At 35.7% G+C, this 18,311-nt stretch overlaps 1 protein-coding gene across 1 annotated transcript in view; it reads left to right on the top strand.

The window, feature by feature from the left end:
* LOC306877609 (eukaryotic translation initiation factor 3 subunit H-A-like) overlaps positions 1-18,311 on the top strand; it is a 72,832-nt gene that overhangs the window by 6,085 nt on the left and 48,436 nt on the right. Inside the window, exon 2 of the mRNA XM_079429466.1 lies at positions 5,482-5,638. Coding sequence (XP_079285592.1) covers positions 5,482-5,638 — 157 coding nt within the window. The remainder of the gene's footprint in view (positions 1-5,481; positions 5,639-18,311) is intronic.

Below are 18,311 nucleotides of genomic sequence, written 5' to 3'. Positions count from 1 at the left end.
TATATTTTGCCATCTGAACAAGTAACAAGTGCCACGTTTGTTCTGACCAACTGTGGAAAAAAGCATTACAATAAATCGTGCTGCCAATGGTGATTTAAATCTAACGATCGGTTAGCTCATATCACATCAAACCGTGTAAATTATTGTTATACTTTATTCTCAAATCATTAATGTTAACAACATTAGCATTGCGTGACTATGGGTATAGTTTAAGCTAGGCAATTTCGTGTTCATAATTGAATGCAATTCATCCGCGATTATGAATGCAATATTAATGATCTTGTCAGTGAACGGCTCTGTGTATTAAATGAAGTTACGGACTGCAGCTTTAACTTTATCTTGTCCGACATAACTGTTAGCAAGATTAATATATTTACATTTTTTTTAATATCTAGGCTAAAATCATTCATTAATGACTTTGCAGTAGAAATTCCATATTTAAACAAGTTAGAGATATTCAGAAATTTGCCATTTAGTTAATTTTTAATTTGTAATTTATATTTTTTTTTATTAAACTTTTAGTGGAAATTGTATGTTAAAATAATCTGAAAATATATTCAAGATATTTAGGATCTAAAGGCAGTATTTGTTGTTAATATTTTTTTTTCAATATTTTAATTTAAAAAATCCTATAAATGCAAATTGAATAGTTAAATATATAAATTAGAGATATTTGAGAACATTAGCATAACTTATTTAGTGTCTTATTTAGTGTCTCTTTTATTGTCTTGTAAAAAAATATAAGTGTTACATTAATCATCGCAGGAAGGTGCACCATTCAGTTTAGTTTCATGCTGAAGAGCCTCTGAGAGGTTATTCACATCATATTCTCTCTTGTAAAATGTAAATGAGTGTAAATGTCAACATCATTTGTGTCTAAACGCCTGTAGTCGGTCACGCAGAACATGAGCACCTTGTTGCATCAACACAGAATTTAGACCTTTATCCTCAAGTGTATGATTTTTTTTTCTAATATAATTGTTTATTTTTAACTCAAATGTCCAGTAATATGAAGCTGTTTTTGTAATGGAAAATAAAGACAAAATCTTTTGATTTGTGTCCAAGTTGCATAAAAAAAGAAAATTAGATGGCTACATTTAATTAGAAGTTATAATTTAATTTACTTTACTATATACTATACTCTATTGTCTAAAATTCAGTTTATCTGTCTGTCTGTCTGTCTGTCTGTCTGTCTGTCTGTCTGTCTGTCTGTCTGTCTGTCTGCACACACACATATAAACTGAATTTATTCGGTACAGCAGGGGAAAAAACTAAACAGTAAAATTGCTTTTTATTAATAAAATTGCTCTTTTCAAAGAATGGAAGTGGAAGAGGTTTTTTTTTTTTTTTTTTTTTTGTGCCGACACAAAATATTAAAATATATTTATCTGCTCGCCTTCTGTATATCCTATTACCCGTACCATAATTTTCAGTACATTTTTTTTTTCTTTCGTTTAGGAATATATCCGAATGTGTTCTTAACTATAAACTGAATTAAAAAATGCCTCATTGACAACACCGGTTGCAAGAAACAAACACCAGGAGTGGAGCATTCTAAAACAGGATGTTTAGTCGTTTAATCGGCCGTTAATTTCTTGGAATCAAATGAGCGATGATTCAAACCCTAAGATTGGAACAACGGGAAATTGGATGCTGCTGTTTCCTGTTCTTTTATGCGTAACAACTGCTCAGGCAATTAGTGGCGTTCGTATTCCCCCACATCTCGCGGTGGTATTGAGCGTTTCACCGTGCTTCTGTTTGCGCAGCACCGTCGTCTTTGCCGCTGGCTTTGTGTTGTTTTGCTGCGGCGGCGCCGACTGTATTGCACAGCTCAATTCATTTGAGGAAGCAGGTGTGTGACTTCCCTCCTGAATGATTTAGGGGGAACGGGCTTTTTCACAATCCTTCCAGCACGACGCCTCGATTCAAAATGATCAGATTGGCAGGACTCTGCTCAGAGAGTATTGACTTTACCGGGTTTTTTTCCCGCTGACCTTAAAGCCTGTTACAAACCCTCAAAGAGGCAACAATAAGCCTTGGAAAACAACATCTAGAGCTTCTAGCTCATGTGGAAATGAGGTGCTATGGACGCCCACCATATGTCTGACCACCATCTGTGTGGAGTTTTTAAAGCCAGACAAAGGTTGTAACTTTGTTTACTGGGAGTCCATCCATAATTAATTCAACACGCCACCGTGAAATGCTTCATATATCTTTACAGCTGGGATGTGGCGAGCTCTGTCAGGTCATTTGGGCTTGACATGTTACTCGCACCCAGAGAATTGTGTGTAATATTGCCTCTAGCGCACTGTTTTATGAATGTTGTGGTAAATGATGGCAGATTTGTTCCATGTGGCTCCAGGAGGGGTGCGATGGGAATTGAAAGGTTGTTTAATGATTCTGATTCTACTTGATGATTTCGGTGTCGTTGCGATTCCTTTAATGTCTCTTAATGCAAAAAATAATTGATCTAAACTATATTATTCCTTGTTACGCCGCCCTCTGGAATGCTCCCTTCTGATTGGTCAGTTGCAGTGTTTTGCGGTCATAGTTTTGTGTAATGGCCACAAAGCTGCTCCGCATGTGGATGTATTTTGTGATTGCTGACTGTAAATTATCTTATATAATATATAACACTACCATTCAAACTAATGTGGTCAAGATTTGAATGTCTGCATTAATTTATTATTTGTTTTGTATTTGAATAAGTATTAGAATGTAGTTTATTCCTGTGATGCCAAGCGGAATTTTCAGCATCATTACTGCAATCTTCAGTGTCACATGATCCCTCAGAAATCATTTTAATATGCTGATTTGCTGCTCAAGAAACATTATCGATGTTGAAAACAGTCATGATGCTTCATGTTTTTGTAAAAAGTGATAATTTTTTCAGGATTCTGTTCAAACGAACAGCATTTAAAAAAAAAAAAAAGAAATTTGTGACATCAGACGCCTTTACTGTCACTTGAACAATTTAGTGCATTCTTGATGAATAATTTTTTATCTTTAAAAAAATAAAATCTCATTTTATAACGAATTTATATGAAAAATATATGAAACTATAAAAATATACTTTTAATGTCATTTTTCCCTCTTTTGCTCTGATTAGAATAAGCAATATTTAATGCTTAACAGATCAAATAATTCTAATATTTGAAAACATTTGAATATTTTAATTAATTGTCTAGGCCTCTTATATTAAACATTCTATAGCTATAGTATTTGTTATTTTAAATTTATATATTATGGGGTTCTCTGGACACTTCTTCAAGCTTATGAAGTGATGTCTGCATGAGCCAGTTAATATTTACACTAAACCTTTCTAAAATGTCATGTTAAATGATACATACAGGTTAGTTTTTGCATTAGAGAAATGTTTTTAAAAGAATCTGCAAATTTTTGCACATTTGCACTACGTCATTTTCACTCAAATGCGAGTGCTTGGCAGCATCCATACGCTCTAAATGCATCTCCTGCCTCGATACTCCGTATGAAATTACAGCTGTACTGATGCACTTTAGTTCCCCAGCAGATATTGACGATATGAAATGCTTTGTCCCTTCTGAGAAAAATGAACGTATCCCATCAGGCCTTGGGCAGAGTGAACTGGCTCTCTCAATGGGTTGAAGAAGAGTTCTTGCTTCAGTCGATTGGTATTCAGAGAAGCTGTGCAGACGGCGTAATTAGACAGTGAATTTATTTGTTCTTCTATTAACCCCAGGTCTTTCTCCATCTTTTTCTGCTCTGAGTGGTCGCAAAGTACTATGTTAAGATGGAGGAGCAATCTTCCATTTAGCTCTCCAACTTGCATTTTAAAGCGACATGCCCCGCTCTTCACATTCATGGCTGTTTTGAGCACAGACTGATTGATATTTTCCCTCTCTGCCAATCTTGAAATCAAAGCTTGCACATATTAATATTCTCCTGAGAGCTGTCTAAAGCACACATAAGCCTGGAATTAACATCTGTCTTAGGTCATTAGATAGCCAGTGGTCAGATGAGATGGATTAGTGTTTACTGCATCTTAATTACGCAAATAAATGTGCAGAACGTCTGAATATTATTGTTCTCATCTCAGATGTATTAATGTAGAAACATGCCTGATTGGGGTCAGGAAATTCGGAGCATTTGAAAGAAATAGCAATTTGCTGAAAATGTACTCCCCCTCAGGCCATCCCAGATGTAGAGGAGTTTGTTTCTTCATGGGAACAGATTTGGAGAAATTGCTCAAAAATGGATCCTCTGCAGTGAATGGGTGCCGTCAGAATGAGAGTCCAAACAGCTGATAAAAACATCACAATAATCCACTCCAGTCCATCAGTTCATGTCTTGTGAAATGAAAAGCTACATGTTTGTAGTAAACACATCCATTAAGACACTTTTAACTTAAAACCATTGCTTCTGACTAAAATACTGTCCATAATTAGTTTTCTCTTAAAATGTCGTCTCATCTGAAACAGGAGAGAAATATGGACAGATCAAGCACCATTTACAAGCAAAAACAAATATATTGGTGGATTTTGATTTGAGAGGACGTCGGGAGATGGACTTTTCCACTGGAGCAAGCTTTTCCACTGGAGCAAGCTTTATGGATTGTGGACTCATATTTTGGCCTCATATTTTGGATTTGTTTCTTACAAACACGCAGTTTTTCACTTCACAAGACATTATCTGATGGACTGGAGTGGTGTGAATTATTGTGATGTTTTTAACTCCGTTTGGACTCTCATTCTGACGGCACCCATTCACAGCAGAAGATCCCATTTTAATTTTAACTTTTCTTTTTTGCCAGAATTCTCCACTTCTGCAGCACTTACACCAAACTTTATAGCTTTATTCCTATTTATATTCTGATAGTTTTTACAGAAGTTTGTTCATATATCATTTGCCTGATTTATGACATTTTATTCCTAAAACATGGTGAAAATTTATGTTTTCTCTGGGTGTTTTTTGATTTATGGAGTGACAAAGAGATCCAATAAGTCTTCTGTAAAAACCTTTAACTCCAATGTCAACAAGAATTTTGAACCTGGCTTCATCCAATGTTCAGATTGCTGCAAATGAATGCATATTTAATAAATTGATGCCTCTTGCATATTTAAACATTTTAGAAAACTTGTCATACAAAACAATTGTCTCAGTTAAACATTTTACCCTATTTACCTGTGGTGTCTTGTATTAAAATCTTAAAAATGTTTATTTTTTTTGACAGGCCTAGTTAAATGCTAAACAGCACATAAGTGTGTGTGTGCCCATGCAATTGCGTACCTGGTTACACCTCGCAAATCTTCGTGCAATAAACTCATGTTATTTCTGCCCGTTGTCGCTCCTGCAAAGGCAACACAAAGACACTTTAGATGCCTTTAGGGGGAGAAATTGCATCATATATTATTCAATTTGCTTCGGCAGGCCCAAATTTGGTTTTGCAAGAAATGTTTCCTCGCAGGTTCCTGATCAGGCTGTGTGTTTGTGCATCTGCAGGTGGTGTTGAAGATCATTAAGCACTACCAGGAGGAGGGCCAGGGTAGTGAGGTGGTTCAGGGTGTTCTGCTTGGCCTGGTGGTTGAAGACCGTCTGGAGATCACGAACTGCTTCCCCTTCCCCCAGCACACCGAAGAGGATGTCGACTTCGATGAAGGTGAGGTGCACGGCAATCTCCAGAGCTCCATTCTCTGGACGGTTAATCATTGATGATTGCACTCGGCACTCTGGGAAGCGGCAAGAGAGGGATTATTTGGATTTCAGGGCGAGAGAACTGTGAAAAGGGGAATTGCATTTCGCTTGTTTTTTTATCGTGTAATCACGATCCGGTTTGATTAATAGCATTTGCATTAGAATACCTACTTTGTGTGGGCGACTATATTTTGTCGCCACCCATCCGAAACAAGCTGCGAGCGCTGTTCCTGAATGAATTAATTGCTGTTTTATACATCATTAAATCAAGACAGTGACTAAACGGTCAACTCTGATCCTCTTAGCAGCATGAAAAACAAAACTCTTCATATTTGTAAGAAATTACACCCAGCAAGCAGTGCAGCAATGCTAGAACGCTCCCAGTAATCACTAAAGCTGTCACTGCAAATTTACAGTTTTAACTCCGCTGTTTGATTCCCACTAACACTCCCGTTGCAATAAATGAAGCTGTCTAAACCATTTATTTATTTATTTTTACCTGTGAGCTCCAAAGGTTATTTGGGGTTCTGTGGTATAATGTTAATTATGATAAATATATTTTAAAAATAAATAACAATAATAATAATTATTATTGTTAGAATTGAAGTAGTAGGTGGAATAGCAGTATTTTATTAAAATAGTTATTTATTATTGTGAAATTTATTGTAAAACATTTAATAAGTTAAGCAATTATTGTAAATATATTAATATATATTTAGTATTTTTTTTTTAGAACGGTTTCTTTTAAATGTTTTAATTGTTTTTTTTTTTATATAAAGTATAGTTTTATTTAGCTTTTTCAAGAGTGTTCAGCAATCATGAGATTAATCACTGTTATTGTCAACAGTCTTAGGTTTTAACAGTAACTGCACATTATTATTATTATTGTATTTTATTAAAGTAGTTCCTTTTTGTATTTTAATAAAATTAGTTTTAGCTTTTTCAAGAGTGTTCAGCAATCATGAGATTAATCACTGTTATTCTGTTGACAATCTTAGATTTGAACAATAAATGCATAGAGAAGAGATGTTCTGTCAGCTTTAATACTCTAAATATTGTCCAGTGGTTATTTTAGTCATTTACTTTGGCTGTGTAAGAACATAAAACCCAATCATTTAATTTTGTAGTAATTTTTGATTTTTAAGAAGGGGATCTCTTGCAAAGGGAGTCCTATTTTAGAAGTCTTGGGTATGAAAATGTTTGAAAACCCCTGGTCAACACAATTTACATTGTCATGTTTTGGTGCATTGCATGTTGGATTGTTACATAACATGCTACTTTGTATTTGGCACAACATATAATGAATCCAAAATAATTCCAATAATTTTCTATAATTGCATGATTTGTGTGGATCAGACTGCTTGGTTGTCATTTTTGCATACCGGCTAATTTAAACACCTGCGTTTATACAGTTTATTAATTCACTCAATAGTCTTGATTATTTTAATTGATTGTGCATCTTTACCCTTACATTGATTTTCGTGTCATACACTAAGGGAGGGTTATACCGCAGTTATTTCCAGCTCGCCTTGCGCCTCTTGCCGTTTTCTCTCTCCAGCTGTGACATTGCGTCGTTCTCTCCATGGCAGGAAGTGTTTATTAGTTTTCTGCACTGGCCTGGACCAGCGGTGGTTGTAATTATCTCCTGGACCTTTATCGGCCTGGCGTCAGGCGTCGTGAAGAGGTCAGCCCCCATCCTTGGCACTTTGAGTGAGCGAATGACCTTGCCGTTAGAGGCTGCTTGTTATCGGCATTGAACCGTTTGGCTGGGCTTAGCGCTAACAAGCTGCAAGTCCAGATGCAGCAGGACCAGAGACCAAACCGGTGATGATGTCCAAAGACGGCTGCTCAGAGACTCTGCTTTATCTCTGCAGCCAGCGTAAGAAATATCGCTCTCTAATGCTGCCGTGGCTTGAATCAGTACAGCAATGCCTGTTATGTGGATCCAGAGATGCACTTGCCATGATAAGAGCAGGCCTGAACTCCGGTACTGTACATCTGCTCATATATTTACCACAGGGATGCGCTCTGTTATTTCAAAGCAGCCGATAGATGAAGAGGCTGCTCTCTTGCTGTTCACTCTCAACAGTACATGAAAGTAGATTTAGTAATTCTAGTTTTTGTCACCAGTGAAATTTCTCTGTTCTCCATACTAATGTTGATACTGCAATAAATTATGCTAGTGAACCCACTCATTTAACAAATGAAAACTGTCACAACTATAGAGGGATTTAACAGAATAAATTAATTAAATGAACACTGAAATGATTAAATATGTTGCAATGAAGCTCAATTAAATGTAAGCATAAATACATGTCATGTCCTATTTATTTATTCATACTTTCCTTTATGCTTTTATTTATTGATTTAATTCGTGATCTATTGATTTGCTTTTAATTTTAAGGGGTATTTCAGGTGTTTTTCACATCCATCAGGTGTTATTTTACATTACTTATGTTTGCTTTTCATTCTACTTTAATGTTATTTCAGCATTCCATTTTCCATAACTTCGTGTGAATAATTCATTTTTATTTAGTTTGGTCTGCTAAATCCTTCCATATTCAAATGTTTCTCAATGAGATAAAAATTACAAGTTTTTATTCAAGCAAACAGTCAACAAAATAAAATTAAGGCCAAAGAACAAATTACAAGCGTATCGTTTATTATCATACCTTGCCCTTTAAAAGATCAGAAATGCTTTAGCTTTCAGAATGGGATTTTTTTTTTTTTTTTTTTTTTTTTAAATCAGCATAAATTTTGCATTTTATGGCATAAATGCTTTAAAGTAACTTGCAATTATCATTAGTTTTGATTACTTAATGGCAATATATACAAAGTCGGACATGCTCTTTTTTTAGCTGTGATGCCTAATTACCCGATTAAACTCAGCCCAAGTTTTTTTGTGGTGATTGCTGGTTTAGAGCACCTTTATAGCATTACTGATTGATTGCCAGGTTTAAGGTCGATACATAAGACCAATTAAAACCCCACTGTAAAGAGTGTTTAGAAATAGCACTAATATTTTGTTCTAAATTCATATTTTGTATTAATGTTGTCATTTATCAATGCAAAGTCATCACAAAAAGAATTTGCTAATATTGTCCAAAACCACACTTTGCTTATGACTCTTCTGACTAGTCTAAAAGAAAGAAACCCTTAGAAGACAGTCAAAAACATTGTGCAAATAATTTTCCATCAAACGGTGAAAAAAACAGCAGACAGGCTGAATGAAAATGCAAATACACTCTCTGACAGCAGGTGGCACTCTTGAACAAGCAGAAATACAGCTCTTACCATGGTTACTCCTGTAAACAAAGTGCTGTACATATACACATGCTTTTATCAGGCACTATATGTCGATAACATGAAAAATGTCAGCGAAACCTTTCTGAAGAAAGGTCCCTTTTATTCATAATGTATCCCTCTTTAAACCGTTACATACGCTCCCGCACCTTACTCGTCTTCCTGGTGGACATTTCTCTGATCCGGCAGAGTGCACGAAGAAAACATTGTCATGCAAAGTCTGAGGTAAAATTAAATGTAGTTTTCCGCTCCGGATATTTGCTTTTTAAAATAATGTATTTTTAAAAGTAACGTTAAAATGACTACATTTTCGACTAGCAGCTGCAGTTCTCGCACATCCCAAGTTCGAAGAGGCTTGAGTCTCTGGTTTCTTCTATAGATGGTTTGCTGATCTGTATTGATAGCTTTGGACCCTCATTCTTCCGATCTGACACGTGTTTTTGTAGTTTCTGAAGTTATCGGTCAACTGCTGACCGCGTGCAGGGATTTGAATGCAGCTGTCTGTTATTCAGTTGAGTCGGTTCTTTGTCATTGTATTTTATTGTTGTTGTCTTTAATTTCATAGGCTAGACTTGATCCCAAAGTACAGGTACTTTTGACATCCCTACATGAAAGAAAAATGCTGCCTGTGTGGTTATGTAGTTTGTCTCAACGTGAGCTGCCTGGTAAGTCCTGTCTCATAGACCACACTTGTGGCTCATCAGTCATTCCATCCTATCAAGCACACGGTGTGTTTTTCCTGTCTGTCCGTGCATGATGAGTAATGGGATGTGGATACGTGGAGCTTAAATTGCAGTAGATTGCCCGTCTATAGGACGCCGAAGGAAAGTTTCTTACGTCTGCTCCTGCTATTGTGTTGGGTATTCCCTAAAGTTTTAAACCGGTGACATTATTGGGTTTCTCTTTTGTGGTCCTTTTAAAAATGTAAGATAAGGTGGCATTCAGGACCAAAGGAAGGGCTGAGGGTTTTTTTTTTTTGTGTGTGGGAACTATTAGATAAGAGAGAATATTATATAGTTTTAGAGTAGCATTAAAAGTAATTTTATATTTGAAATATTTTTAAAAGTAAATTTGAAACGCATTAATATTCCGCGTTTCACTTCCCTAGCAAATCTATAGCTTTCTACGATGTCTGGCGTTAAATCCTTTGATTATTGTTTGCTCTGACAGATTTCTTGTGATGTTCTTCATTTGTAAGGAACTTTGGATAAATTAATAAAAATATAAATGATATAATGAGCATTTTCTGCAGGTATACACGTCATAGTGCTGACACTATTTGTCAAGCTCAACCTTTCACCCCTGTTACCCAAGTTATTGTAAGTGAAGTTATCAAATGTGTTTTTATTTTTTTTCTGTAATCTGTGAAATAAAAGTAAGTACAATCAAACATTTTGACCCAAACTAGGTAACCCCTACTGAGTGACCATATCATTCAGGATGAATTCGAATTAATTTTGACATTTACGTAATTGCTAGACAGTTACAAAAATGTGCTTTTTAACCTCCTGTTGTCTTTGGGTCAGTTTGACCCACACTTGACGTTCAAACTGCTTGAAATACTGGTAAAACTACTTAACTCTTGAAATGTTGTGAATAGTTCTTAGGGCCCTCTGAAATCAGTTTTATTGTTTCCCAAATTTGGTTTTATTTTTTTCTCAATAGTTTTTTCCGTTTGAATTTTTCTGGATTCCTTTTTAATGGTCAAATTAAATTTTATTAATCGAAGCATGTCTAAATTAAAATCATGAAACGCAATTTAACAAATTTATTAAGTGTAACAAAAATGACATGTTTAGGGCCCTATTAAATGTTTTATTTTTTCTCACCTTGTTTTATTGTTGCCAAATTCTGTGATTTAGCATGTCTAATTATTTGAATGCATACAAACTATTTTTATTTATTCTTACTGTGCGTTCACACCAGACGCGGCTTACGCGAATAAATCGCGCTATTCGAGCATAGTTGGACGCTTGAACATTTTAGTTTACTGGCTTCGTTCCCGCATGAAATTCACTTCACAACAGACACCATTCGTGTCAGGGAGGGGCTTCTGCCAGGCGGCTCCAGTCTCGTTGCAAAATGGCTGACATATAAATAACAATTTTTTTACTATACTATTGTGTATTTTCAATAGGATATAACCGCTCCGGGTGTCCACATACAGCGATTATTTTGTCCTCCATTGTTTCGGATTTCTCCCTCCGCTTGCTACGTAGTAATCACGTCACTACTAGAGCAAGCTCCTGATTGGTTAACGCGGCATGAATATCCGCCAAAGTTCAGATTTTTCAACTTGCGTGAATCATGCGTTACGCGAGTCAAACGCCCGAATCGCTCAATTCGCGCCGCAGGATGTCTATTCGCGTCTTTGTATTGACTTAACATGTAAATCACTCGTGCTTAACGCTTCATTCACGTCTGGTGTGAACGCACCATTACACTAGCCTTATGAAATGTTTTTTTTCCCCCCTCAGAAATTCTGTGTTGTGTATTTAAATTTTACTGGTTATCAGATGAAGGCGTAAAACATGGATTTAATTTATATTTTAATTAATGAAAATTAAAGTTTAAATATTTGGCAAATAAAGGGGATTTATTTAATATTTTGTGATTATTTCTTAAAAATGCTGTTTTATTTTTCAACAGTAGTAGTAGTAGTATTACGTACATTCTACTAAATAATAGTAATCTAGACTATTTCTGGCACAATGTCTTTAAGTGAAGCAGAACTTTTATTTTGACGGGTTGCTGTGAATACCTTTAAAGTTCTGTGTATATGATGTCGCTAGTTTTACTCAAATTAAATTTACAGAGCAGTTTTAGAGCTATTGTTCATGTATTTATGTCCTCTTTGAGATGGCAGACGCTGCAGGATATCGACTTTTGGGGCTTAATATTTACAGTTACTAGTCCATATTGCGATTTGATTAAAGTTTAATGACCTCCTTTTGATTAATTCATCCAACCAAATTCCGTTAAACTGTAAGTTCCGTTTTTATGACTGGATTCTGCGTTTTCTGCATCGCGGAAATCATAGGGCCCTAAGTTCTTATTTAGAGCCATTAATGTGCATGCAAAGTTTCAACATGCGTTTTGAATGGTGAAATTGGATGGGGTGAAATTGACCCCCATTGATTTCCATGCAATTTGAAAAACTGAAAAAGAGTCTGGTGAAAAGCAGTTTGTGAAACTGAAGACTCGTCTTCTGAATCATCCAAGGAGCATTTACTGTTTCTATATCCAAGTTTCACAGTCGAAAATCTGTCAAAGGTTGATTTTGGTGTTTTTTTTTTTTTGAAAATCAGTTACTAGACTGTTACAGCTGTGAGAAATCCATTTTACCCAAGAGTTTGAGACCCAGACCTAACAAAAAGGCACCTTCTCTGCCTTTTTGTTAGGTCTCTTTATACTTGTAGTTATTTGCACCCGAGTATGCAGATACAAGTAGTAGGGATGTAATGATTCACTCAACCAACTATTGGATTTGATTCAAGATTGATTTCACAATTTGATTTTCCCATGATTTTTTTTTTCTAACAAAATGAGATTGAAGACATTATACAGTAAATTAAAAGGTGTCCTTTTTAGGCTATTGCTGCACGTTTCTTTGTGAAATTGAAATATAATAAAACTAAATTGGAAATTTAAAACAATCACCAAATAAAAGAAATCGCTTCATATAAACAAACTAAGGCTTTGTGCTCTTTCCATTTAAAAATTAGAGGCAACCACTGCATTTTAATAATGATCCAAACAGAGATGCAGCATGAGCAGTTTTTAATCTAAATTAGACTGTATAATTTCAAAATCTGAAGCAAAAACAGAATGGTCTGACTTTAGTTTTGTGAAACTATGCTACATAAAACATGTCTTAAAGAAACTGTAGACGAGCTGAATGAGCAGCAATAATATAGTGTTTCCTGGGTTACCGCTGTAAACCAAGCAAAGCTGCGCTTATGAACACTGCTTTATTATGCATCGTTCAGAGGCAAGATGAAATGAAAATTCCATCTAAACTTTTCTAAAGACAGTCAGTTCCCCTCAGAGATACATTCATATAAACTCCTACTCCAGTTGTATTGCGATTTTGTTTGGCATCTCAACCGATTTGAATCGTCACATATTTGAATGGATTTTCAACCGGCTCGCAGTTCATCGTTGCATCACTAACAAGTAGTCATGACAAGTAAAATGCACCATTTGTTTTACAATTTAGTTTGTGCATCTAATTTTGAAAAAAGTCAAATTGCCACTAACGGAACAGAAATAATACAAAAATAGATAGGAATTTCCCACATTTTATATTTTTAGTCTGACAATCTACAGTAAAGATTCGTGTAAAAATAGAAAACTTCTAGTGTTTTTCATAATGTCGATTTTTGGCAAAATTGCATTAATAAACCAATGTACACAACCCAGTTTTTTAACATTCCACGATAGTTAAACTCTATTTAGATGTCACAAATTTAGATTACAGGCTTTCAAACCTCTGAATGTATAAGTCTAGGATTTTGTGCCCTGTTTTGTACCCTGTTTGTGAGCGTTCGGAGGTGGGCTGGCGGTCTGGCAGGCTGACTTGAAAAGCATATTGATTACAGTGGAGCTCATCCCAGCACCAGCGTGAGCGCTGGGAAGAATAGATGCGGTGCACTTGATTATTGGTTGAATATCTGCACACATCGCTGAAAGCAGTGACCCTGAACTTAATACAAATTTCCAGGGATCTTCTGATATCTGATTCATTGAGCTCATGTGAAGGGAGGTGAGAGATGGCAGAGGGGCGTCACGACACGGGAGCTGGGCGAGACGTGGACGCTACAGGCTGAAAGCTTCAGGTGTGCGGCGGTTATCGATTAAGCAGACCCTACAGGGACAAGCACTGCCAGCCATGTGCGCTGCTCCAAGATTAGACCCACAATGTGGCCCTTAGATAAGCTTATCTAGCCCACCGCACCCCTCCGCATTTAATCTAGCAAACTTTCTATTTGGCCTTTGCTGTTCACATGTACGGCAGGTCAGGACAGGTGTTTTCACCCTTTTGTAATGAACTTGAGCAACTACAATCCGTTGACGTGTTTTGTCAGGTCAGCTGAAGTCTTATGATGTGAAATTACTTGCCTGAAGTACCTCCTGAGACTTCTCATACATATAAATATATTTATTTTTTTACTTTTACCATATTTTTAGTGACATTTTCTTAATGCTCTTTCTTGGAACTTTGACTTTTCTTGCTTGAAAGTCACTCGTTCTTCTCTTAATAAATGAATACGAAATAAATATTTTGAAAACTTGAGTTGCTATTTGAAAGGCATAACTTATTTGGCAGTTAGGTGGTACTATTTAATTTGTTCTTACTATTACTTGTGTTGTAATGGTATTTATTAATATTTTGAAATAGTTTAAAAATTTTTTTTATTTTTACATAGTAATTTTTTGTGGTGTTTTAATAAGCCCCCCCCCCCCCCCTTTTTTATTTAAAGTTGTAGTAGGGCTGTCGCAATTCAACGATTTTATTCGACTATTTGATTTTTAAAAAAAATCCTCGACTTCATTTTGCTTGCTTCGACTAATCGGCAAAATACCAGAAGTGGCGCATTTCACGGACGAGAATCCATAAAACACATTATTAGACAGTGTTTTCCAAGGCTGCATGATATAATAAACACATTTAAAAATCATAATTAAGCATAATTGTGATTTCTCAAACGCTATGATTTAGTAGGTTAAGTACTTGCGTCACACAGCGTATTTTGTTTGCTACATTCACCTCCGTAATTTGTATGGCCCAAACCTCATTATATGAATAATCACGTCAATATATTCCAAAGTTGTCCAGCTGCCAGATCTTGTATGAAACGCATCCTCCTCACACAATCGACACATACAAATTTCAAGCCATTTGTCCATGAGATGGGCGCTTCTTGCACTCTGTTGCACTTTACTTTTGCTTTAAAAAAAGGATTTCATAGAAATTTGTATTTTATTTGGTTTAATAAAATATAGATTAATAAAGTACTATAAGTAAAATTCTAGATTTTTTTTGTGGGAAATTAATTGTTTAGATTAATCGATAAATTAGTCTATAGATTAATCGAAATAAAAATAGTTGTTAGTGGCAGCCCTAAGTTGCAGTAATTTTGTGGTGTTTTTTATTAGGTTTTTTTTTTTTTGCTTTGTTTTTCATTTAAATTAAAAAATTTTGTACTTAAATGTTAGTTGCGTTGAATAAGTTCAGGTAATATTTTATTTTAGATCACCTTTATTTAAATTAATGAAAATTTGCTGTTTGTCAATTAAATATAAATTTGCCCATTGGCCTCTGACCATCATGGCCTCCTAATTATTCCCATACACTGATTGGCTTCATTGTCTCCTCTCCACCAGTTAGCTGGTGTGTGGTGGGTGTTCTGGAGCAATATGGCTGCCGTCACATCATTCAGGTGGATGCTGCACATTGGTGGTGGCTGAGGAGATTCCCCCCTTCTATGTAAAGTGCTTTGAGTACACAGAAAAGCACTATATAAATGTAACATTATTATTATTATTATTATTATTTGGTTGTAAATTTAAGTGGCATAGTGCTTCATATCGAATCACATTAAGTGAAATCTGACTTTTGTTTAAAAAAAAACAAAAAAAAACACATTTTTCAAATTGAATTGAATTTGGCTAAGCACTTCAACCATGATCTGACAAAACTCCTGCAGTTTCACTGTAAACCCCTAGAGGTTTCATGAACCACCTGCCGGGAAACCTTGAGGACTATCAGACACCTGAACCTCTGGACTCTAATGCCCACCTTCAGGGTAAGTTAAACTGTGAGGAATCACGATCCATTTCCCGTTTGGTTTCTCAGGGGATGTGACCCGCCATCATGACCCTGGCAGCGTTCCCATCTTCTACTTAAATGGCCTGATTTATTAATGGTCCCTGATGCCACCACTGAATGTGTCCTGTCCAGGGTTTTAGTAGATTGCTCTGCACCTCTCTCAAGGCATAATTAATCACAAGTGCAGGAAGATCAGCCACGGTGACTAGCACGTATCTTCCGGGAATCACGCCACTGTGACTCCAGAGTCGGATGAAGGGAAGCGTTTGAAGGTATGAAGTCACATCCCAGTGTGCCACTGATGTCTGTATTTTCTATCACTCTTAGGTCCCTCTGCATATACAGCTAACCTGACTTAAAGGAATGGGGTTTCTTGCTATTTTTGGGCCTGGAAGAATCATGAAAATCTCTATGAATTTTCTAGCTTTGCTCAGATCTAACTCTACCAGGTAGAAACTGTTTTTATGCAAGGATAGTCTCTTAGTCTTTTCTTAGGAAGTATAAATGTAGTGATATTTGACTTAAAAACCTTAACTAGTCAATAGTATTTATACCAAAAGAATAATAATTGAAATTGTACTGGAATCCAGATGCAGACAGTAATTTTATGTAAAAAAACAAACAAAAAAAACCTACCAAATAATGTAAATTGCTCTACTCTCCACACTGACATGATTTGAAAACTGTGATTTCATATTGTTGTAAAATGTAAAAATGAGCATTTCAATGGTTGCTTCAATTGGACCATTGCAGACTGACAGATTGATTGTCAATAGTGGTTGAAAAAAGTGGTGGCAGGCAGAGTGTATTTTCCAAATTAGCTTTACAGCTGAACAGCAGCAGAGCTCTTGAAGTTGCACTTTGCCAGCACGTCATCAGAATTAAGCACCATCTGTCAGATTATGAAAGGCTGTGAACTGACATGTCACAATCATATCACATTGGATAATTAATCTACAAACTAGATTTGCATTTCCAGAAGGAAATGGCAGCGCTTGTATGACAGCAGTAGAACCGTGTTAATGTTTAGGAAAGTTTGGGTTTTAGGCTTTAGTTTTGGCTAAAAAAAAGTGGTCAACATGTCATGTATTATGTCAACTAGGGATGCACAATATTATCGGACCAACATCAGAATCGGCCGATAATAGCTTTATATGTAAATATCGGCACCGGCCCGATATGAAAAATTATGCTGATATGTCTTGCCGATAAGAGGAATACATTAACTCGCATGTGCTCAGGGTGTGCTAACGATTAGATCACGTCAACAGTGCGATTAGGTCAAGTCAGCAGTGTGGCTTATTCTTGAAGCAAAGTTTTGCTTGAATGATGATTCAATTCACTGTTTTGGATCGCAGCATTTAGGCTTGGTGTTGTTTCCAAACAAAAGGAAATATATCGGCATCGGTTATCGGCCAAAATGAGTTGAAAAATATCTGCAAAAATCCAATATCGTGCATCTCTAATGTCAACTGTGTTTGAGAATTAACACAAACTTGATGCATCTTTGCAGTGTAAAGGTCAAATATTTAAATAGACCAATTGTAATTCAATATGCAGTAGGAATTCGGTATTCAAATATTTTGATGCCGTCATTGCTGTCGATTACATTTTTTTTGAATTTAAAAAATTTTGAAATTTGTATTATTAAATGTAATTTTGCTTGTATTACATTTTAGGTTTTCATTAAAGCAATCCCACTTTTCCGGTATGTTAACATTATTTTACATCAGAAATATATGTAGGAATGCAAGATTTTGTGTAGTTTTATTGTAATTTTCAAAGAAGCCTGTGTGTATCTTTGACCTTGCATTGATAATGACCATTGTTCATTTAATTTTATTTACATTAAATGTAATTAACATTAAGTAACCATGTATATTAAATTAATGTCGTAAAAATTAGTTGTTTATTAATTATTGATCCCTTATACATTAACAAAATAAATCTTGTAAATTTGTAAGCCAATTCGACCAGCATTCAGTTCATTGCAGTTAATTTGGCTAAATTCAGTCAACTGCTGTCTTTGCTTTTCTTTTGTCAAAGCTGCTCAAAGACCCTTCATTGCCCCCCTAATGACATCATGACCTCTAAAACCTTTTTAAACAACTTAATTTCTGTTCAGAGCATGCTTTAACATGCCACTAAATGTATTGTATTTGGTATAAGCTTATTGTAAACTTCAACCAAAATGTTCATAGACATTCCTGCAGTTTCTTGGAGTAAAGATGCCAAACACAAAACTAATAATAATATTAGAATGTAAAACAACGATGGTAGCTATTATAATGGCTGTTCACTAATGCTTGTTATAATCTGCTTCTCCAGAGGGCAATTTTTCATCCAGCAGGCAGCCATAAGGCACTACTGCATAAAATACTTAGTGTTTTTAGCCTCCCTAGAGGGTTCCCACTTAATTGACTTCTTGAAATATGACGTTCACGTTGAACCACGTGATTCATTGTTGCGATTGTCCTCATCTACAGTCCAGATGAGATGCAGT

Source organism: Barbus barbus, assembly GCF_936440315.1.
Source record: "Barbus barbus genome assembly, chromosome: 12".
Lineage (NCBI taxonomy): Eukaryota > Metazoa > Chordata > Actinopteri > Cypriniformes > Cyprinidae > Barbus > Barbus barbus.
The sequence above is the reverse complement of the archived record's forward strand: the minus strand, read 5'-3'. Positions and strand labels throughout refer to the sequence as shown.